At 42.3% G+C, this 22,993-nt stretch overlaps 3 protein-coding genes across 5 annotated transcripts in view; 2 read left to right on the forward strand and 1 right to left on the reverse strand.

The window, feature by feature from the left end:
* Positions 1–5,339, forward strand: part of htr1fa (5-hydroxytryptamine (serotonin) receptor 1Fa) — a 55,136-nt gene extending 49,797 nt beyond the window's left edge. Inside the window, exons 5-6 of the mRNA XM_088314418.1 lie at positions 2,527–2,642; positions 3,032–5,339. Coding sequence (XP_088170544.1) covers positions 3,033–4,226 — 1,194 coding nt within the window. The 5' untranslated portion in view covers positions 2,527–2,642; position 3,032 and the 3' untranslated portion in view covers positions 4,227–5,339. The remainder of the gene's footprint in view (positions 1–2,526; positions 2,643–3,031) is intronic.
* Positions 5,340–6,629: 1,290 nt separating this feature from the next.
* Positions 6,630–16,968, forward strand: LOC148323622 (zinc finger protein 654-like). The gene is made up of 11 exons (XM_088314981.1): positions 6,630–6,815; positions 7,864–8,009; positions 8,561–8,642; positions 8,753–8,888; positions 8,974–9,176; positions 9,350–9,486; positions 10,063–10,204; positions 10,779–11,063; positions 11,225–12,262; positions 13,053–13,789; positions 14,493–16,968. The coding sequence occupies exons 1-11, from the start codon at positions 6,690–6,692 to the stop codon at positions 15,493–15,495; spliced, it is 4,035 nt and encodes a 1,344-aa protein (XP_088171107.1). The 5' UTR covers positions 6,630–6,689; the 3' UTR covers positions 15,496–16,968.
* LOC148323623 (uncharacterized) lies at positions 16,214–22,745 on the reverse strand. 3 transcript variants are annotated; one of them, XM_088314983.1, is made up of 12 exons: positions 22,663–22,744; positions 22,541–22,569; positions 21,825–22,064; positions 21,622–21,748; positions 20,107–20,259; positions 19,772–19,960; positions 18,808–18,881; positions 18,497–18,694; positions 18,274–18,411; positions 17,937–18,026; positions 17,694–17,837; positions 16,214–17,541 (listed from the first exon to the last, which is right to left on the reverse strand). In XM_088314983.1, exons 3-12 carry the CDS (start codon positions 22,062–22,064, stop codon positions 17,413–17,415), a joined length of 1,482 nt encoding a protein of 493 aa, XP_088171109.1. In that variant the 5' UTR covers positions 22,541–22,569; positions 22,663–22,744; the 3' UTR covers positions 16,214–17,412. The 3 variants fall into 3 exon arrangements, with proteins under 3 accessions (XP_088171109.1, XP_088171108.1, XP_088171110.1); XM_088314982.1 differs by having other exon boundaries at positions 22,541–22,745; XM_088314984.1 differs by lacking the exons at positions 22,541–22,569; positions 22,663–22,744 and having other exon boundaries at positions 21,622–21,741; positions 21,825–21,968.
* Positions 22,746–22,993: the final 248 nt, after the last annotated feature.

Here is a 22,993-nt window from a genome sequence, read left to right on the forward strand (position 1 = left end):
TGCTGTTAATGAAGAACATCTTGTCGCATGTTATAGGCGAATGCTAGCTAATATAATCCAATTAAGATGTTGTCTGGTTGAAAATGACGCAAGAAAGTGGCCGAAGTGTTATGACTGAAAGAATATGTCCATTTTTTTCTTTAAATATTTTTTTTTTTATTAAAAAAAAAAAAAAAGTATTCACATCACTGACATACTGAGGAAAATGCACTCTCAAGGATCTTGGCGACTAATGTACAGCATTCCAATCAAGTTACAGCATTGGGTGAGCGCGTATGAAGAAATGGTATGAATCCGTTTGATCGTGAAACTTTTGATGGAAAACACCCCTTTGCCACTTTCTCATTTGCATATCGTCATTCACCCAATCGAATCTTAAAATGTGCCCATATCACACCGGTAATACCTGACCGGAACACTTAAACTTGTTTTGCCCATTCTGTCAATTTCTGCACCAGCCTTTTTTTCCTCTCCATAAAGGAGAAATTAAGTCTACAATGGCCCATTGCGGCTTATCTTCAGATGCCCTTGAACAAAATGGCTGCAGTTTAGAACATTTGATGACAAAAGCAGATGATTTCCTCAGCAACATGCTGACACGGTGCATGCATTTTGTCAAAGTGCTGTAAAATAGTCAGTACAATTATCCATGTATGAGGGCGCAAGCATTTCCAACTGCACCTCACGTTATTCTACACAAAAGTAATCTACGTTAATACATATGGCTAGCGCTAATAACCTCATCCACAGGCTGGGAAACAAAATATATCTTCTAAAGACCTTGAAACAAACAGACTTTTTTTTTCACATCAGAGAAGCAATTCATTCAGGGAACGCTGTAAAACCATTTAGTTTAAAAAAAAACACACACACACACACACAGTCAGTGAAGCATAATCAACTGTGGCTGAGTCTTCTCAGCAAATGTTTTTTTTTGTTCAGACTTCACCAAAGTAAGAGAAGTGAGAGCGATAGAAAATGCAATAAAATTCCATTCGGTGTGCATCCTTCGCATGTAATTGCATGACGCGTTGCTGGAGGTACCTTTCTAGCCAACTCGCTCTCTCTCTCGCACTCTCTCTCGCATTCTCTCTGTCTCCCTCTCTCTCTTTTCCTCTCTCTGTGTGTCTCTCTCTCTCTCTCTCTCTCTCTCTCTCTCTTTATCTCTCTCTCTCTCTCTTTGCCTCTCTCTCTCTTTGCCTCTCTCTCTCTCGCTCTCTCTCTCTCTCTCTCTGCCTCTCTCTCTCTTTGCCTCTCTCTCTCGCTCTCTCTCTCTCTTTCTCTCTCTCTCTGCCTCTCTCTCTTTATCTCTCTCTTTCTCTCTCTCTTTGCCTCTCTCTCTCTCTCTCTCTCTTTATCTCACTCTCTCTCTCTCTCTGCCTCTCTCTCTCTCTTTCTCTCTCCCTGCCTCTCTCTCTCTTTATCTCTCTCTCTCTCTCTCTACCTCTCCCTTGCTATCTGCCTGTCTCTCTCTCTGTGTCTCTCTCTCTCTCTCTCTGTGTCTCCAAGTTTTTTTGTATTATTATTTTTGTCTTTGCCAATGACAAATGTCATCATATATTTTAAAGGGGTTGCAAACACCAAAACGATTCCAGATTCTTTATTTATTTATTCATCAAGAGGCGCCTCTTGATCGCAGAGGTTTGTCATACTGACTCGTCCCCCTCGCTGCCCCTCTACCCGTTCTACCCCCGCATCTAGCAGAAGGGAATCAAATGGTCTCCGCGAAGAGTTTGGCTGCCTCTGCTTCTATCACATTAAAAAAAGTACAGTAGGTCTACTTCTCGTGTTTCTATAGCAACAGTTCCCACTCATGTCTTCAGGACGAGTTATGCCCAGCGTGAGGGAGCGCAGCAATGACACTCATACCTGAGGATTTGGATTCAAACTCTAATTATTGGAGAATGAGCAGATGGAAAGGTGCAAACTACAGGTCTCGATTAAACATCCCCAAATATAAATTTGGACTCATACGAGGTAGTTTATCTGACAACTTTCTGTTTCTAGGTCATCCCGAAAGTGTTTCATGGGTTGAGTCTGAACTGCTTGCAGAGGAAACTCGTGTAAGCTTTGTGCATGAACCATGCATGACATGAAAAGCTTGCCAGGTTCACAATTGCCTACAGATGTCACAAGATGGCAGCGATGCGCCTTTTTTTTTTCTGGTAGAAAGGGTTTTTCTGGCCCGAGCACAAAAACAGACAAGGGGCGGGTTTTTTGGTGAATAACTGATGATTAGTTCCACCACAATTTTGTGAGTGAATACAAGGTCACGGAAAGAAATGTTGCCACACTAAATTGGATGACTGAATATGTTAATGCGAACCTGCAAAAAACAGGTTTCTGTAGTGATTACAGATCGGTTCACTCACCTGACTCGTGTGTGGCTTACTTTTTATTTTCTTATCTTTTATTTATTTATTTTTTTAAATCTCTGTCACCTTCTAAAAATTTCCCCAGTTTTTTTTTTTTTTTTTACCTGACTCACTTTTTGACTATCTTACTCTGTCTTGCTTTCCATCCCAGGTGCCAATGAGCAACAGAGGTGATGTAATGGCAGAGCTCGCGTGGAGGACGGTTCAGTGCAGGACGTCCGCTGCTGTCTAAAAATCACTGCAGGCCACGCGGTAGACACTTAACAGGTAGGAGGAGTGTATCGTTTGGAGTTTGAATAACACATCTCAAACCCCCGCCATCGAGGATATTGACCTTGAAAATAGTTAAAAAGACACACATAAACAAAATATTTTTAATAAAATAGTCTGTCCATTTTGCCAACAATTGACAAACGAACATTGGCGTTAGGATTAGGCTAATCACCAATAACTATTACTGATCAAAAATCAGTATATGAATTTAACGTGCCCATCCATTCAACTCATGACAGAAAGTCAAGCCATAATTAACTCATTCACTACCAGCCGTGTTAAAAAAAAAAAATAAAAAAGAATCTTTGACGTCTTTAGTCGTCAATGGTAGTAAATGAGTTAAATGGACGTGAAAAATTCTTCATCCTTAATTCTGCTTTCAGAATGGATTTTCCCAACTGTACTGAAGGGGTGTTTGCTACCAGCAGCGGCGATTACGATGCGCTGGAGACCACCAGACTGCCTCCCAGGAAGATCGTCCTTTCAGTGACCCTCTCCGTGCTGGCCATTGTGACCACGTTCCTCAACTGCTTGGTCATCACAGCCATCGCCGTCACCCGCAAGTTGCATCACCCCGCCAACTACCTCATCTGCTCCCTGGCGGTGACCGACCTGCTGGTGGCCATCCTGGTCATGCCCTTTAGTATCATTTACATTCAGAAAGAGAGCTGGGTCATGGGTAAGGTGGTGTGCACCATCTGGCTGAGTGTGGACATCACGTGCTGCACATGCTCCATCCTCCACCTGGCTGCCATCGCCATTGACCGCTACAGGGCCATCACCGACGCCGTGGAGTACTCGCGGAAACGTACGGGGGCCCGGGCAGGAGCCATGGTGGCCGTCGTGTGGTTCTTGTCCATCCTCATCTCGCTTCCTCCTCTCGTGTGGCGCTACTACACGGGCGATGCCGATCAGGAAGACCAGTGCATCATCCTCCACCACCACATCGCCTTCACTCTGTACTCCACTCTCGGGGCGTTTTACATCCCCCTTTTGCTCATCCTCATCCTCTACTTTAAAATCTACCGGGCTGCTCAGACCCTTTACATGCGTCGGGAGGCCAGCCGGGCGAGCCGTCACTCGTGCATGACCAACGGGAGCATGATCCCGTCCACCTACCCCGCCGGAGACGCCGGAGATGGGGGACCTCGGAGTCCGGACCCCGTCAGCCCGCAAGATAAGTCGTTCTCCGACCCCTCGACGGAGGAGGCGCCTCGCGAACGCATGCGTATTTCGGTGAAAAAGTTCCACTGCAAGGCCCGCCGGCATGACTCACACAGTGAGTCACGGAGGAGCCAGCTCTCCCAAGGACCACGCATCTCGGGCTCGCGGGAACGCAAAGCTGCATCCACGCTGGGCTTGATCATCGGTGCGTTTGTCATTTGCTGGTTGCCCTTTTTTGTCAAGGAGGTGATCGTCAACACATGCAGCTCTTGCAGCACGTCAATGGAGATGGCTGACTTTCTGACGTGGCTGGGGTACATCAACTCACTCATCAACCCCCTCATCTACACCATCTTTAATGAGGACTTCAAAAAGGCTTTCCAGAGACTGGTTAGGTGCAGTAGTTACCTCTGATGGTTAATGCGCTGTAACTTGCAACCAGAGTGGTACAAATGAGTGGAGCTGAGGAATAGCCTGAAATGTGACTTGCCCTAGAGGGAGATGAAGTGGAAAATGAGTGACTCTCATTTTCAGCCGCACTCCACGGGGCACTTCAGCAGCCTCCAAGCATCAGAAAAGAGATTTGCATCCCAAAAAAAAAAAAGTTTCCAGTACCCATTCCCATTCATTATAAATAGAATCGCCTCTCATTTGTGTTAATTGGAGTGAGTGGTAGGACATTGACATGCTGTTTCTTTTTTTTTTTTTTTTCCCTAAAAAATGAGGCCATAGCTGACCTTTTCCATGCCAACTTTTTGAGCATTGGTGATCCATCTTAAAGGTCTTGAAATAGCTTCCATCTAATGGCTTTCCTTCTTTCTTGCCCAAGATGCTGGCTGGAACACAAAATGTGTAAAACGAGTGTAAGGTGCCCAATGAAGACAGCATTGATTGGTTACAGAAAAAGATACATACTACTGTGATTTGTTATGCACCGGGAAGCTGGTAATTTATGATGAAGTGGAAAATCCGATGTATTGTATACAGATGATCTGAGAGTGGATATTTATATTATTATTGCATATGCAAAAAATAAATTGCACGTGGAGGCCAAAAAAACGTGTGCTTGTGTCACAATTTAAAAAATATTTTGATTATTTTTGTACAAACTGTACTGGTTTCTCTCATATTGTCCTGCAAATATTCATGTATTTTATTTATTTATTTATTTGACCTTTTTTTTAGCACTTTTACTCACGTCCCACCTCAGTCTCACAACTCATCCAGCATTAACTTAATTAATAAATGTGAAAATCACTGCTGGAGAAATCCTCATTATGCCCACTCAAGTACTTGGAATAGAACTACTATTTCTTTACGGCCTCCAAGAGGGCAGATAATGCGCTGATGGAAATATTGGAGATGAGTCAAGTGTGAGGGTGTGTGTACCTTACGTGAGAGCTCTTATAGGCAAAGACAAGGTGTGTCATATACAGTTTTTATGAGTGGTCGTCGTTGTATAAAGTTAATTTGTCGTATGTCACCTTCTCATCAATCACCAATAAACATTGCTCATGTTAAAGTTTGTATGAAGTTTGCTTCTTGTTTTCTGACTACAGATTTGGTTGATCTACCCGAGTGGACTCAGATAATAACTTCTGATTTTATAGAGGCAAATACAAGATTTTTCAGAGTAATTATCATTCTCTATACCTAATGGACTCTTAAGCGCAACAAATCCAGGTGAGTGAAGTGAAGCTTTTCCCATCTGATTTTAAGCAAGCATGCTACACCCTTGCTGGTCTCTGGTCAATCACAGGCTGCATTTTTAGACAACCATTCATGCATTGACATTACAGTATGCACAGAGAGTCTTCAATGAACCTAACTTGGAGGTTTTGAGGATATGGGATGCAAACTCCTCAATTGGACCCCTAAATCTAAGGCTTGTGAGTTACCCTTGGTGTGCTAACCATGCAGCCCACCGTGCTGCACTTATTGTAATTCGTGAACAATATAATTGAGCTTTTTTTTTTAAAACAAGCTGCACCTTCGATGTAAGTAGAATAACAACACAAAAATTTGACTGTAAATGAAAACCTCGTTATAATGCAGAGTAGTTCTGTCATTGTAAAGCACAACAAAATGATGGCAATATCTCTGTATAATAAAGATTTTAAATTCTCGCTATAATCAAGTGTGCCCATTTGTGATATTATTCCTCACCCTTGTGGCCGATTAAATCACTGCAGCCTTACTTGATGAATTCAGATAGTAATAATAGGGATAGTGTTTTTCATTTCCGTATTTAAATGTTCAAAAATGTTTTTCACAATATTGACAAAGAGTTTAATTTTTTTATGTTTTTATGAAATTTACAGGATTACAATTGTAGAGTATGCGCTCAACTGCGTTGTCTTTTTTCATTACAAACACACGCACACACACGCGCACACAAATATTTAGAAAGATTTGACTTGATTTAACAGTTTCTGTTGTTACAAGCTACCGGGACTAACCTCTGTTGTAAGATTGTGTGATAATCCGGGGTTGTGAAAAAAAACAAATAAATAAATAAATATGATCACTAGTTCGGTGTTATTACTTCGGTTGAAATGGCATTAAAAGTTACGTTAGAGAAATCCTGGCTGGTATGCGTCGAGTTTGTTTTCAACAAATTCTGCCTATAGCAACAAGCCAGGCCAAACTTTGATGCAAGGGCGTTGAGTCATGTAATAAAGGTGTTATTTATATAAATATAAAATAAAATTTAAAAAAAAATCAATTCCTGTAGTTTTTCTATATTTTTAAGTGGGCGTGTCAGAGATGCCTTCACGTTTTAATTATAAGGGATGCCAGGTTGGAGCGTTTGCTGATTGTAGGATGTTTTGTGTCTGACCTGGCAACTTGGACTATGCGCCGGATGCGCTCGACAGTATGGCGGACGGCGCAAGCAATATAGAAACTGACGGGCTAGAATTAGCTCTAGACTCATTGTTCCGTCGATTTTGCAGCGATGTGTCTGCCCTTAAAAGCAAAGACTACTGTTCTGAGTTTAGTGAGGTACGTCTGAATTATTTACATTCGATATACTTCGCGTATTGGTGTGTTGACTCTGATCAACCACTACTAACGTTCCTACCTGACGTTAGCATCCTGGTTAGCAACAATTGAGGCTATCGTGTGCAATATTTGTCATATGGGCATGAGAAATAAAACTTGGAAAATAAATAAACACAGACTTAAGATGAACGTCTGGTTAAGCTCCTCCCCGAAAAGCAACGTTTTATTACGGTGCGCCGGGTGATTGTTTACAGTGATAGCTTGACGCTAACGAGTGCTAACTAACGTCATGGCTGTCACTTGAATTCTGGGATTGCATTGTTGTTGTGTAAAGCATTATTTATTCGACAATACCGATCGAGTTAAAAAATACAACTCGGTTAATCAAAAAAAGGTTCTTATTCAGACATTTTGGATAAATGAAAATGGCACTCGAGCTTAGTCTTTGTTAACCTCTGTTGAGCCAAGGCACGTTTTCCGTTACAAAAATAGCTCAACGCACCGCCAAACTACAATGTCACAAAAAGTAGATAATATTTACTGCAGTAATAATGACCTCGTCTCAATTTCACAGTTTTATTTGCTTATTGTGAAATTTGGGCCTTGAACACAAAGCTGTTATTCTGTTGTTTGAATGGCAATCGGTGAACACGCAGATGAATTGTTTTTTTTTTTTTTTTACTATCTACTGGAAAAGCATTTTATTGTGGAGTATGGGAGTATACATCACTAACATAGAGAGATGAACAAACGTACATTAATTGTAGTCAATAAACCATTATTAGATCAAATACGTTAAAGTTAAGCACAGTGATGTGCTGCCCATAGCACATTGGGTGAGAATCACTTCTTTGGACTTGACCATTCATCTTTGACATGAACACGTGTTCACTTGTTGAAGCCGCAAATCAAGGTTGAACAATGCATGTGCTGCTCTAACAATACAATCCTCCACTATTTACAATGTTACAAATTCATGAGCTGTTGTATTGAAATATTTTAATGCAAAGTTTGTGGGCCTTCTCACGCGTGATCTCCTGATGTGCAGTTGGTTGAAGCTTACACGGGCCAATGGCAGGTTCCTCTGCCTCAACTGAAGGTGCTGCAGACAGCGCTGTGCGGTTTCACAAAAGCCACGGCCAAATTCCCTGATGACTGTCAACATGTCCACAACATTCTCAGCCGTCTGGCGTTGTGAGTGATCTCTTTACTTGTAAAGTGAACCCCTGCTTAAGGACCAAAGTTTGACACAAATATCCAAACTTTTGAAGTGACATCCCCCAATTTATCTAGTTATTATACAATTGTTTATACTAATACTGTAGTTTAAACCCGAAATGTGCAACAGACTGTGATCTCATTATTTCAAACTCATCTTTCAACAGAAATGGGAGAACGCTTTCTTATTTGCAGCACTTTGCGCAATCCTTCTTTGACATTAAAACGAGGGGCTCAACTGCCTGTCGGACCTCAGCCGCAATTTTCCGTCAAGCTTTTTGTTTTAACTGCTGTCAACCTGGCTGCTGGCTAGCTAATCCACCGATAACATGGCACATTAGAGGAAGCAAGGAATTTTGTCTCATTAAAGAAACACAACAACAAATATGCAGATGGGCCCAAAGCTAGGTAGTTAGGTTCCACAAAAAAAGGCCTAAGCGGGGGTTCTCTGCATCCAATAAAACCATGCTACAGTGATCCTGCAATACTTTAGCTCACTTCCCTAATGAAACTATCTCGTTTTACAGGAGTATCTTTGAGCTTCTACTGTTTTTCAGCAAAGAGGAATTTGGGGAAAAACCTTTAAAAGACATCCTCGACTCCTATCAGGTGACAAATTTGGCCTCTCCTTTTCTTTAGTTGCTGGCTAGCTAGTCGTTGCGTGGGTGAATAAAATGTTTTGTTGGTCCTGTTCTTTATTGTACATGTACTCTTTGCAGGCATGTCACGCTGAGCTTTTAAGGCACAGGAATGTATTTCTTCAGCATGCGAAGCTGATCATCAAAGCAGGCGGTCCGTGGGAGAACCAGGTGTTGCAAGCAATCCTGAAGGAGACACATTTGCCTCCTAAAGAGGGTAACATTTGACTACATTTTGTGACCAAATCCCCAAAACAAAATCTGTCGTTAATATGCCTGACTGTTTAACCTCCTTGCCACAGTTAACGATTACCTAAGCTCGGAGCTGCCGGTGTTTTTGGAGCTTCGGATTCGCTACCTGCAAGCATGTGAGCGAATACAGGAAGCTATGGCCTTGGCTAAAGTCTGCCTGGAGAACCGCAAGCCTGGAAAACGTTTGTACCTGCATCAGGCTTACTTAACCTGTCTGTACAAGGCCTCGCTGCATGAGCACCTTCACAAGCAGGTACTGAGTACAGGATTTGCGTGCCAAGTTGTTTATTGTGTGTTTTAAAAGTGAACATTAAAAACTTAGAGGCAGCGTAAGAAATGAGACATTTTAAAAGAGTGCATTTAATATAAAGTCAAATATTGGCGAGGCAGGATGAGGTTCAAATAAATGTCCCTCTTCTTCTTTAGATGGCCCAAATTGATGGCCGTGATGCGGTGGAGATCATCTGTAACACGGAGCACGTTGAAAAGGATGAGCTCCTCTTGTCACTGTGCACAGCGTTCCTTGCCCAGCAGCTTCACAATGGAGACATGTACTACATATGGTAAGAAGATTTAGAAAAGACTTGCTCTTTGCTCCGCCTGACTCCCATCGTTGTTTTCATAGAGAATTGTGATCCCCTGATTGAATCGAGCACGAACGATCCCACCACCTGCAAACTTACTTACAGTCTAATAAGTCATTCGTTAGTTTTAAGCATGTCACCCATGCAAGACGGAGAGTCTCGTAAAACTTTACAGAATTGAATCGATAATCAATCTGTTGCACGCAGAGAAGTGCTGAGAGGTTAGCCCACGCTTGTCCTCTTAGTATGCATATCTCTTGAGTTCATTTATTGCGTGCACATTGATGGGGAATGTTGGCAGACGTCTTCCCCGCTGCTGTTTTACAGTTATTGCGAATCGTAAGAAGCCTCTGTTGGCAGCCCTTGAAAGGAGACATCTTTGTGGTTGCTTTGTTGGCATGCGATAAGAAACTGATACTCATGAGCTGCCATACTGTACTTACAGTTCAGAGGGTTGGACTTGCACCGTATTTCAAATAATTTATTCTTACGTCAAACCCTTGATTTAAGTTGTGTCTTCATTTATCAAACTGTTCGTCCGCCGTTTTCTGTCAGGGACCTGGTGTTCATCTGGAGCAGGTTGTATCTTCGAGCTCACCCGTCGACGCGGGACTTCCTGACTGAGTGCACGCGGCTGGCTTCCTCGGCAAAGAACATCCGCGCCATCTTTCCCTTCATCAAACTCGTCACCATCGAGGTAAGACGGTGATCATCTCCAACCGTTATCGTTTCGGAAGTCCTTTCAATTTGTGAAATGAAATTAAACGGTGAAGCAGCACCATTCGTATCACTTGTGTCAAATTCAAGGCCCTGCCGCCAGATCTGGCCCACCACATAATTTTGTAATGGAAACGTGCCTTCGCTTTTAACATTTATTGCTATTTTTTTTTTTTTTTTTTTTACCAATTTCCTTTTTAACTCATTTACTACCATTGACGGCCAAAGACGTCAAAGATCGATTTTTTTTTTTTTTCATTTATTTATTTATTTTTTTTACTCGGCTGGTAGTGAATGAGTTAATATTAATTAAGAGGTAGTTATACCAAAACATTTGCTTAACGAAATCAAAAGACCTCTGATTTCAAATTTAATTTGTTTTCAACAATATGCGTCATAACAATCAAATGCAAGGTCAATTGTTTATTTGTAGCATGACGTTTAGTTGGTTTTCACAGTCAGAACAACCCAAGTTGGCCCCTGATTGTAAAAAAATAAGTTTGACATCCCTGACTTCCCCGCACAACTTGTCTTGTTGGTGTTTGTTGTGACAGCTGGGCGCTGATGGAGTGCAAGTCTGCATGGAGCTTTGTGCCAGGGCCTTGCAGCTGTGTGACGCTCAAGCGGACGGCGTGGCTCAATCTCTGGTCTGCAAGACCATTGCCTTCCTCCTGCCCGGTGACCTGGAGATCTGTCGAGCGTGCGCCCTGCTGGTGTTCTGCCTGGAGCGAAGCCTGGAAGCTTACCGAACGGTGCGCCTGCTTTACAAGCATCCTGACCAGGAGGCGCAGCCTCACCACAGCCTTGTGCCAACCAACGTTCGCTTCAAAATTATGCAGGTGGGACGAGGAGAAGGAAGGGATATACACGGTGTCCCCAAAAATATATTTTCTAAAAATAACAAACCTGACATGTGCTTCCGTGACCGTTACAATCGATTCAGCTTGTGTACTCATTGGGATAGTTTCATTTTTAAATATGTTTGCATGTCACATTTCAGATGCTGAAGGAGCGTCTGTCTTTTGATCCGGAGTTCTGGAGCATGCTAGCCCTCAGGACTCGCTGCTTGGAGTTGATAGATGACAAAGTAATGAAGGGCGCTCTTATCAATGTAATGAGTCAAGAAGAAAAGGAGGAGGAGGAGGAATGCTATGATGAAGAGCTAACAAGCACGTGCGTAAATGATTCTTGTGCTCAAGACTTAAATCGTAGCAAAAGCGCGGAGACGGAATCGGAGAAAGAGCCCGCTCTGCTGGAACAAACTGCTGATAGCCAGATGGTAAGCTTGTCAAGTAGCGCTCCCGTAAAGAAGAGAAAATGGGGCCGTGGACTGCAAAGGAAAGTCCGACTTTTGTCTGATGAGGACGTCGACCGAGGTGACGATCCAGAATTCATGTACAATCTCAAACCCGGCTCGTTGTGTCACAAATCCGCATATTCACTCCGACGCAATCGCACTCGGCGGGAAAATTGCACTTCTGTCAAGCTCCCGCTCACCCGAAAGAGAGAATATTTGTCCCGATGTGTGAAAAGCCAAATTTTGAAAAGGAAAGGCAAGACGAACCGATGGTTGCAAGGTCTTCCCAGGGTGGAGGCGCCACATGCCGCCCAAGAGAAGGTGGCCGTGCTGAAAGGGAAAAAGCGGGGCAGGAAGCCTGCACATAGATGGGAGCTCTCTTATCCTGATAATGAAATTGCCCTCCTCAAGGATGAGTCTGCTCTGGACGAGGAATCTGAGACTCACCGGGAGAACGACCCTGCGCGTGTGCAGTCGAAATCCATGGACATAACGGAGAGAACCCGCGACTGCGGTCAAATCCAAGAGGAAGCTTCCCACGTTTGCGCAGCTGTTGAAGCTGACCCCGAGCTTGATGGGCCACCCCGGGAACTGCAGAGCTCTCCAATCGACCTGATGCACAGTTATCATCTAAAGTCTGCCAACAGTGATACGGCGAATCCTGCAGAATTTTCCACGCATGATAATGACACAGCGGAAGGGCCACCAATCATTGAAGAATCTGAAAAGTCAAGCAGAAAGGTGAGTATGTTTTCCATTGCCATCCCAGAGTTGGTTTGTAGCCATATTTTATCGCGTCAGCAGCTCAAGTTTGTCTACTTTTTTTTTCATTTTTTTATTTAAATTGACTAATTGTTCCTTTTAATGCCAATTTTGTAGTGTAAGACAAAAATCTGAAAATTGGTGCAGGCCCCGAAGCCAAAAATAGATGAAGTATTGCCGTCCCTCCTTCCCTGTTGTTTGTGGAAAACAAATATATATTAATTATTTATTCGTATTTTTTGAGGAATTGTTGGGGGTTTTTGAAAATAAATAATCTTGTGCTTTGGGTCTTTTCCCACCAATGCATTTCAATTTGTGTCAACACGTCTAATACGCTGATTTTTGTTCTTGTCAAACGGGCCCCGTTCTAACCCCTTGCGTTTAGCGGAGGTTGACCGTACTCTGCTCAGCCAAGTAATAAATCTAATCTGACATTCCACAAAGCGTCAACGGCTTCATGCAGGATTCATAGTGTATACGTATGAGAAGACATGCTTTGAACGAGGATCAAGGGAGGCCGTATACATCAAGGTTGCGAAACACGCCAATAACTAAAACGATGACACGGAGTGTTGAATGATTAATGAAAGGACTTATTATTTTTTTTATGTATAGCAGACGATGACATGAAGAAAGTCAAATCAAAGTCAATTGAAATATGATCCCTGGGTCGAATAAAAGATAAACCAAGTCACGTAGCTTTTTCTAAATGTAATTTTGTCCGCCTGTTCACTATTTGTCATATTGAACCGTCTGTCTTTTGTTTTAGGTGAAAGTGGAGAGAACGTGGAGGGAAAAGTTTCAACGAGGACAAAAATATGGTTGTTTGAGTTTCTACTGTACCGCCTGTAAGAAAAACTATAAAGGCTTGAACGTGTTTCGGCATTCCATTGCCCACTTCAAGAGGCGCAACCGGTGCATAATCTGTGGGAAAAGCTTCCAGCACTTCGTTGTTGGCAAAAAGCACATTTGGGATCACATCGAAGAAATGTGCAAGAACCATAAAGACGCTGACGCCGAGGCAGCCGAGACCACGAACGGGACGACGAGTATTCAGGTTGAGGCTCCCAGCGAAAAGCCGACGCCAAAAGAAGAACCTCGGAAGAAAATTAGCAAATTCAAAGTTTCCAGCCTCAGTCGGGAAGATCGAATCATGCGGAACCTCCGCATAGCCATCAGGAAGTTGCAGGCTCAGTCCAAGAAGTTGAACAAAGACTCCGCCGCGACGCAGTTCGACTTTACGGACGAGCAGGTGGTCATTCAGGACGATCTGATCATCGTCAAAGCTCCCGTGACCGCAAAGGTGGACGAAGCGGGCGCGGCGGGAGAAAACGGCTTCGACGCCATCGGCAAGTACGTGTTGTGCCCTTCCTTGTCCTGCGATCGGGTGTTCCTCAAACACGGCAACAACTTGACCAAGCACGCCGTCAGATGTCACCTCAACGAAGACCAGGTGCTGGAAAAGACCTTCGTGTGGGCCAAGCACAAATGCACCTTCTGCGGTCGGTAAGAATTTCATTCTCATCTCTCACAGTTAATTTTTTCTGCCAAACTGACAATTTTATGTTGTGTATTTAAGACAACCACCTAATTTGAATGCTAGCCATTGACATGCTAATGATTAGCATCGATTTTACAACCTCTTAAAAAAAGAAGCGTTTAAACACAAACAGTGGAGTAACACATGTAGACAGACAATATTGCGAGATTCTCAAGCATATATTCTTTATCATCTGCAAAAATACATCTGATTGAGTTACTGTGAGTACAAACAAGGGTGTCGTGCTCTTCTTTGTTTGTACGTATTACACTGCCTCCCAGTGGCCAAGGTGAGCACAGCAAAAAGTGCCGCGTAATGAATTGTGGTGGTCCAACGTGTTACTACAATCGATAAATATGAGAATCAGGGAGCATTAAAGCGGATGAATGACTTTAAGGGAATTGTTTGACATAATTGACAAACAATTGTAGTCGTAGGATTGTTGTCATTAAAAATTATTTTAGAGAAGTGGGGTCATGCACAATAGCCCCTTGTGACGTGTCCTCAACATTTGTCCCTAAGTGTTTTTTTTTTTTCTTCCGTACTTTTAAAGTAGTTTTGAAAGCTTTACTTGTACTTGAGTAAAAGTTTCAACTTCTACAGAAGACTTTTGAAACCCAAATATACAGTACTTCTATTTTCATTTTTGTTGCTTTCCTGTTCCGACAGCAACCTCCAGTTTGTCCAGTATTACAAGGAGCACATAAGGCGCCACGACCCGTCACTGCCGCACTTCTGCTTCCACGTGCAGTGCGAGCAGCGCTTCTTGACATCACAAGAACTCAAAGCGCATATGAGCACTCACGTCCCTTTCAGTCCAGTGTGCGCTTTCGCCAATTGCAACAAGCAGTTCTCCAACACGATGAGCCTCTTCGACCACGAATGGCGACACTACGTGCCGCCTCCTCGGAGAGACGAGCTGGGCCGGCAGCAGAGGCAAAGTGACGAGGCGCCGTGGAAGCAGAGAATAAAAGTTGAGGAGAGATGGTCGCAGAGCAAGCAAGTAAAACGGGAGAAATCGGGAGTTCCGAAATCCGATTTGGGAAATGTCGCGGGAAGCGTCGCCGAGGCCGACCCGCCGGATAGCGAAGCGCTTCCCTTGAACGCGGCGGAGCTCAGCCAAAAGCCCGTCAACGGATTTGAGGAGGCGAAACAAAGCCAAGGGTCGAAAGGAAGCAAGCGCGCCGCGACTAAGAAAGTCCATCACAAAAAGAAGTTCAGGTTTACCTGCGAGAAGCCCGTTCCGGACCCCCTGAACGTCAAGGAGGTGGAGAAAAACACCACGCTGGCCGAGAGCGTGGATAGCAAGTGGGAGGAGCCTCTCATCGCGCAGCACAAAAGCTTCAACCCTCAAGATCCTGCCTTCTACAAAACGCACTTCACCCGGCTGCCGCCCTGCACCTACATGGACGAGTCGCAGCTGTCCATGCGCAAGAGGAGAGGCGCGGACAGTGAAGCTCGCACGCAAAGACAGTCGTGCAGCTTCTACGCCCAGACGAATTTTTCCGTGAGGTATGAGACACACGAGAGCAGAGGCAACCGCGAGCAGAAGATCCGACATCGATGCGATAAGTGTCTCTCCTCCTTCGGCACCGTCCAAGAGCTCCAGAAACACAAAACTCTCAACACTTGCTCGGCACTCTTTGGATTTGACTCGGATGACGAAAGTTAACACGCCTTATCGAAATCTGCTCGTTTGACCAAAAAATATGGACACTTTTTTACTTTGGTTGGGATATGAGAGGGACTGCAACTCAAGTGTTATAGACACAGGCACATTTTTTTTTTTCAAAAAGAAATCATGAATACCAACCAGATACAATATGTTGATCAAGAAGGCTCTGATTGTTTCTCAATGATTGTCTGTCATCAGAAAAATCCAAATGTCCACCCGTCTTCTTGCGTGGCTTTGTGCCATTTGCTCGCAATCCCCCAAAAGTCAGCCTTAGAGTATAGAAATCGAACCGAAGACAAAATAATGTGTTGCCGGTACGACTACGCAGTCTTCCAAATCCATCTCTCTCAAGCTGGGAGAGCCAATCAAAAGGCTCGCTGGGCATGAGAGGAATATCTGATTTTATGAAGTGTGTATTTATTTTTAAGGTCGTCCACATTGTGATTATGGGAAAATGAGTGGAGCCGTTTACTCAAGCAATCGCCAAAATAAATCATGGAAATCTGCCCGGATCGCTTTAGTATTAAATGACATAGAAAGTAACGTGAGATGCAAAAACAACTTAGAGGTCAAGTTGTGTACACATTTTTTTGTATGTATTAATTATTTATGTGTACAAATGTAAAATACATATTTGTTATGGTACCACGCCAAACTATTTTTGTTACATAAACTGACTAAAATCCGTTTAATTAAACAAATGAAAAAAAATGCGTCTGATTCAGGAGATTTATTTTATTTAAGCGTTGCATATTTCATTTATTAACATATTGCTGTCATAGTGGAAAAAATAAAGGAATAACATTTTATTTTTTGCATCTCATTCTTATAAGCATAGTTGTAGAAAATGTGCAGGCTTCTTAATATAAACAAGCCCTGTCTCCTACAAGTCAATTGCATATCGTCAGAGTAGTAAACATCTCTGTGCAGAAGAAGTGGTTGAACATCATGTCGTCTTATAGTGACACCCTGCCTAGTCGGGAAAAAGACAACTACTCAAAGGAACTTCCAAGAAAAGGACATAAGAAGAAAGGCAGTGCATTCAAGGATTTCAGGCTGCATTAATTCCAACATGCATTTCACATTTAACATGCTGCAGTGCTTTTACTATTGCTTTGGTGTGGTTGGTGAAACGCAAAGACGGGATTTATCATGACCATTATGCGGAGAAATACACAAATGGTGGACGATGTCAACTTTAACCTGGGAAGTAATGCATCTGGGAGTTAAGAAATTTCACTGGAAACTATATTTGATTAATAAATGAGGATGTGATGCAACAGACATGGCTCACACAATGAAAAGAGCACAGGACAACAAAGAAATATTACTTTTTTTTTTTTGAGATCAGGTCCAACAGAGCTGGGACACATTTCACAGTAGTTGTGTTTTAAAAATTTGGAGGACCAAGGTGAGTGCATGTATCTCTCTCTGTGCTTCTCTGCCATTATCTGAGCCTCAATCCTACAAAAGAGCACCACCTTTAAAAAAAAAAAAAAAAAAAGTTTGTAAATTACACCTTGAGTTGACTTTAAGTTAAAATTAGCTCATTTGAAATGTGCCACTCTGCTTCAATGACATCACGAAAATGAGTTTAATTCCATTGAATCATTTTCATTTGAAGTTACGCAAGACTCCTGAGTTTCTGAAATTGGATTAAAATGCAGATTATATCTGGAATTACAACTTTTTTTGTGCAAATTCTCTGAATTAATTATATTGCCCCACAACAGCGTGTAGCATGTGTCACACCTGAAAAGGAGCAGTACAATTAGACGGTAAAGTGCAAACGGTTCCCTCTCACCATTCATAAATGAAAAAGATTTTGCATAAACGGTAGGAAAGAGAGGAAGAAGAGTAGGGAACCCATTTCCAGAAACATAAAAGAGATGCAGAGAAGACGTCGATGTGTTTTCAGTGGCTGCTGTTCGAGCTCCAGTCGTATGGGAGGAAACTGATTTTGGCTTTTCCGGCTGCAAGGACTTCCTTCAAGCTGGTCTTCTTGGGGGAGTCGCTCATGTGCTTCAGCACCCACTTCAGAAGCTGGGAAAAAGACATCAAGAATTTAGTTTGAAGCCTCCGCGGCTAATTTAATCAAAGGAGATATTTTGAAAAGCAGCGGTGAGGGTCCCGAACGTATTTTTGTCGCTGAGTTTTTTTTTTAAATATATATTTTCGATATTGTGGGCAGTTACCTCCTCGTCAGTTCCTCCAAAGTCAGCCTTGTACCACTTGAAGATCTGACTGAGTCGAACTTCTTTTTTCACCGAATCCACCACGCAGGCGTCGTCATTCTCCAAGAAAGCCTCGGCTGCCGTGCGGAGCTGCTTGTCAATGTCCTGCCAGGTGTGAGTACAACAATGTTTAACTAAAATCGAACTCGTACATTGTTTGAGTTTGACGTTTGCTGTTTTAGTTTTTATTTGAAGGAAACGTACCTGCGGTGTGTAGGTCTTGATGGGAGGGCAGCCTTTTGCGCCACAGTTCAAGGCAAAGTGAATGAGCGGTTCAACGTCTTTGAGCGCCACCTGGTGGACATAACGGGAAGTGAAACTAAAGCCAAGCCAATTCGTTATTATACAATGGAACCACAAAAGATGAATGCCACGAAATTCAGTCGAAAAATGTGATTTGTCTTTTTGGAATACAGTGAGCACCTAAAGGACAGACAGCAATCTAAGCCACGAATTTCACAGAACAGACTCAATTGACATCTAATATCTGTCAATAAAATATTTTGCAAAATAAAATATTCTGCCATTTCCATCGGCATACTTGTAGTCGTGGGTCCGTTTTGGAGAAAGGTCTTCGAAACTGTGCCACACCTTTCCTGTTCCCTCTTAGCACGCCGTTCTCAATATCCTGTAAGGTGAAGACTTCTCCTCCAATCAGATAGCTGACGTAGTTGAAGAACTACATAAGTGCAAGAACATAGAAAGGCAGTTGCCGGGAGGATTCTCGCAAATGATGAGGCACGTTAAGAAGGTTCCGGTCGCACTCTGTATCTTTGCCAACTGTTGGTGGGGGCCCCCATGCGGAGGTAACCGTGGATGACCAAAGCATTGTAGATGTTGATGAAGAAGGCCAACGTCTCCTCCCGGGATAGCGAAAGGAGCTTGACCCTCTGCAGCTGAATGGCCAGATCGGAGTAGCGCTGGAAAACGGGATTTGCCGACATGCCTTTGTAGTCCACCGACTGAGAGAGAAAAATTACGAGTGTTAGAATACGGGTAATTGTTGTATTTCGATAACATCACAGACGAGACCGCTTGGTGTTAAAATAAAAACGTAATCAGAGTGAGTCGTCACCTTGCCGTCAGCAGAGAGATGCTCCGAGAACAACTTGAGAATCAGTTCACGCAAAAGCAAGGAGAGTTCCGCCGCTAAGAGAGCGAGAGAGAGAGAAAAAAAAAAAAAAATTTACTTATAAGACATGATAAAAAAATGATAGACGAATTGCAAACATTGATATTAATATAACAAAAAAATAAATCCAGCGGCTACAGGACTGCGCATGTGACGAATGAGCAATAGAGGGAATGCAAAGAAGAAAGTTTCAAGCCACACGCAAGAGCAGATTAGTTGGTAAATCGGTTAAAAAAAAACACACACAAAACTCATATATAAGTGCATCTCAATAGAGTTGAATATTGTAGAAAAAAAAATCAGTATTGTGGTTTCAGTTAAAAATGAAACTCGCACTGATGAACTTTTCAAGGAAATACTTTTCAGAAAGCCAATTCCTACCTCACTTCCGCGTTAAAACTATTTTTAATATATCTTAACTCATTGGCTGCCATTGACTGCTATAGACGTCAAATATCCGGCAAACTATCATCACGATTATAGAAAGTAAAATGAATAAATATTGCACCGTGTAGTCAATCTACAAGTTTTATTTTGTGAACTGATACTAAAATAAGGTTTGTTTTCCCGTGATATTGAGATTTATTGAAACGGACCTGTCGTTTACGTAGAAACAAAAACTCACATAGAAATACACTGTAAGAGAAAAAAGCTGTCCCCGCAAATTCGGAAGCACTGAATAGCAAAGAATGAGGACGATTGCGTCTCCAGATTTTTGTCCAACACAGTCTCGAGCAAAGTTTTTTACCACCACAACCACCAGATGGCAAAAGACAACCCCAACGTTGCCTTGCGGGTCGAGTAAGCAGCAGCGACAAAGGAGCAATTGAAAAAAGGATTGGCGGACAGTCAGCTTCGGCGTACAAAGTCCACGTGAACACAGACCACCCGACGCGACCCGACGTACCCTCGAGGGGACTGCAGGACGCCGTCTGTCCTGAGTTGAGGGCGGAATGCGGGTCGTCCTCCAGTAACCTGAACAACGTGTCCCCGCTTGCGGCTCCAAATCTGCCATCCGATTCCCCGCGCTCTCGGGCAATGACCATGTACTTCTTCATCACCAATCCGTGGCCAACGCTCATGGCGTTATCGTGGTCTAGCATACACAGCACCGTCAGTCAAGGCTGGACAGGACCCCATTTTACAAACAACGCCATTGTAGAAATGGACTCCGGATTGGAATTTGATGTAAAAAAAAATCAAAGAAGTCCACTTTTACTGCTGCTTTTGAACCTCGCTTACCCATGCCCTTGTGGTCCTGGAGCCAGGCAAGCAGTTTGTCCTTTGAGAAGCTCTTCCTGGAAAAAGCCAGCCCGTTTCTGTGAATGCCAATCAAATTGGCATCTTTAAGCTCCGCAACCAGGTCAGCCAAGCCGTCTTTCTCACAAACAAATTCTGACAAGGAGTACAACAATAGAAACGTGACACTTCCACGTCAAAGTCAGCATTCTCTTCACATGGTGAGTGTCATTTGAAATGATTTGTCACGCCAACCCCAGCTCATTTGTGATTGACAGTCAGGCGGTGTCTGTTTCGGCTCTTTGGCTTCCTGTAGTGATACCAAACGAGAACTAAACACAGCCTGAAAACCGGTGGAATCCATAAGAACTCGCTCAACCTGTCGACGACTGCCAGTTCGTGTTGCCGCTGCTTGTATCCAACGGTTTTGGGTCAGTAAACATCCAAGCGTTAACCTAATGAAGGCAAATTTTTTTTTTTTGTACATACCGGGGTTATGATGGGATTTTTCATTCTAAGTTGTTTTTTCGTTTTCAATTAATTTAGTTTTTTCACTTTTAGAACAGGTTTGTTAGTTTAATTTTTTTTTTTTTTTAAACTGTTTTGTTTCTGTTTAGTTTTTATTAGTATTAGCATTAGTTTTTTTTAATGTAATATTTGTTGAGGGAAATATTTTTTTTTAAACAAAAAAGGTCACAATAGTATTTCGTAATAAAGTCAAGTAAACTACAATTCCCAAACAAATTGCTCGACTTTCCTTTATCTTCACGGCTAATTCGTAATACCGAAATAAATATATTTAAAATCGACAACGACGGAAACAAGGGATATTTTCATTGTAATTATAATATTTTTTATAAATAAACGTTTTTTTTCCCAGTTATTTATTTTTTTTAAACACACTTGTCTTTATTATATTTCATTAAGGAAAATGTTTCTTTCAATTTTAGTTTTATTTTTATTAATAATGAACTGTACTGTACTCGTCATTTTGCGTGCGCGTGTATAGCTATAAGCTGTTAATGCATTTAAATATTATTTTGTAGCAAAGTTTGGAAGAATTTAAAATGCTATTAAGGTGTTTGGACATTGTAGTTTGTGTTTATGATTTGATGTATAAATATTGGAACTTTTAGGGCAGTGACGATTATTTGCTGAAATCCGCCGTCAAGTCCGTCTTGAGCGGACTCCACTATAAAATGTCTCGATGTGGAGCACACGTTCATCTCAAGCACTGAAACTTTAGTTCACAGGAGATGAACACACTATGACACACTTTATGTCGAAAGACCAAATCTTACACATGTGCCAACCGAGGTTTCCTAACTACTTCAAATAAAAGTGACAGCGCAACAGCAGCTCTGTAAACACTCTCTTGCAAAAAAAAAAGTTTAAATCATTTTGAGAGGCCACTTCTCCGCTGCATTGTGTTCGTGTCAGTGTTTACATATCTGTTTTTTTGTGCTCCTTTTCTCCAAAACATTATTTTATTCCCAAACTATAAATTGTGCAACATACGTTGTTCTCGGCGGTCAGTGTCCAAAGCAGCACCCTGTGACTGTTTCCCCTCTGGTAGCGGCAGAGCATCAGCTGGAAAAGGTTCCTCCTTGACCATTTCCACCAACTTTTGGAGCTCCTCTGGACTCTTCAACAAGGACACAGATCAACAACTCCACTCATGTTTTAGTTTTGTCGTGTTATCAAACGCTTTGTGTCCTCACCATTTTCTGCAGTTTTTCATTGCCTCCAATATAAAGGCTGTTGAAGAATATTAGTGGGACCGTGACCCGTCCTGTCAGCTTCTTCACCGGTGCCTGCAGCTCAGGATGCTCATTGAGATCAACGTCACAAACCGGAACTCGCAAGGGTGCCAAAAAGGCCTTAGCCTGCCGGCAGTGTGGGCAGCCTTTGACGGAGTAAACGGTCACCCGTCCCTTGTCACTGTTTTTAAACTTCTCCATCTACAACAACATAGAACATTTATGTTTGAACGTTCTTAGGTTGTTGGGTTTTTTTCCCCTCACACACATGCATTCACAATGAGAACTTCCAAAGTCAAACACCCCCAAACTGTACTGTACTGAATTTAAATTCAATATAGGATAGCAACATCTCTTCAAATGCAATATTGTTTTAATTACTTAGGCTAAAGATATGCTATTTTAGTGTACACAGACACGCATAAACACACGAGCACAATCTCTATAACGTCAACAGCAGCGCTAAATTAAAACCAATATTTGGGTGCAAAGTCCAGGGTTCAAATTCTTTTGACTCACAAAACGAGTGCACGACCATTTTGGAGAGTAAATAAAACAACTGAAGACACGCAAGTGCGCGACTATGTCTATGTCAGCAAATACGCTACAATGACCAAGTATCAAGCTATTACACGTTAATACACGTCACATACCTGGAATTTATGACATAACATTACCTGTAAATCGTGTCCCAATTTTTCGGTGCCTGTGAAAATAAATCGTTAAATAACACCGTTAGTTGAAATGGTCCAGTTGAGTAAATTGAAATACATGAGTGAATTTTCAAGGTTAACCCGACTTGATAAGACGAACGTTCCGACTGTTCAGCACGCGCATTAGAATTAACTGCGACCCAGCTACTGCGGCTAGCTTGTTCATTATGATGCGTTCATGAGCACCCGGAAATCTAAAAACTAAAATCTACTGAGTCCATCTACGAAAGAATAGTAACCTTATATATAACTTTATTGATATAAATGTATTACATATATTATATATTGCACAATAACTCATATTATTACATTTATTTTTCATGTTTTTATTTATTTATAATTTAAGTTTATTACACCCCTATGATTTCCGCGTAACATGAATTCCACTGAAGTTTTAAGAAGCAGTATTGGCTGATG

The sequence above is a fragment of the Idiotropiscis lumnitzeri genome, chromosome 14 (genome assembly GCF_059441095.1).
Source record: "Idiotropiscis lumnitzeri isolate Australia: NSW breed Sydney's pygmy pipehorse chromosome 14, RoL_Ilum_1.0, whole genome shotgun sequence".
Lineage (NCBI taxonomy): Eukaryota > Metazoa > Chordata > Actinopteri > Syngnathiformes > Syngnathidae > Idiotropiscis > Idiotropiscis lumnitzeri.

Excerpts from the sequence above, each read along its gene's own strand:
- LOC148323622 (XM_088314981.1), top strand. The coding sequence starts at position 6,690 with ATGGCGGACGGCGCAAGCAATATAGAAACTGACGGGCTAGAATTAGCT. Across the intron at positions 8,889-8,973 it reads ACATTTGCCTCCTAAAGAGG|TTAACGATTACCTAAGCTCG; the intron begins GTAACATTTGAC and ends TCCTTGCCACAG. Across the intron at positions 11,064-11,224 it reads TTCGCTTCAAAATTATGCAG|ATGCTGAAGGAGCGTCTGTC; the intron begins GTGGGACGAGGA and ends GTCACATTTCAG.
- LOC148323623 (XM_088314982.1), bottom strand. The coding sequence starts at position 22,064 with ATGGAGAAGTTTAAAAACAGTGACAAGGGACGGGTGACCGTTTACTCC. Across the intron at positions 18,882-19,771 it reads GTCCTGCAGTCCCCTCGAGG|CGGCGGAACTCTCCTTGCTT; the intron begins GTACGTCGGGTC and ends TCGCTCTCTTAG. Across the intron at positions 18,027-18,273 it reads AAACGGACCCACGACTACAA|GTGGCGCTCAAAGACGTTGA; the intron begins GTATGCCGATGG and ends TATGTCCACCAG.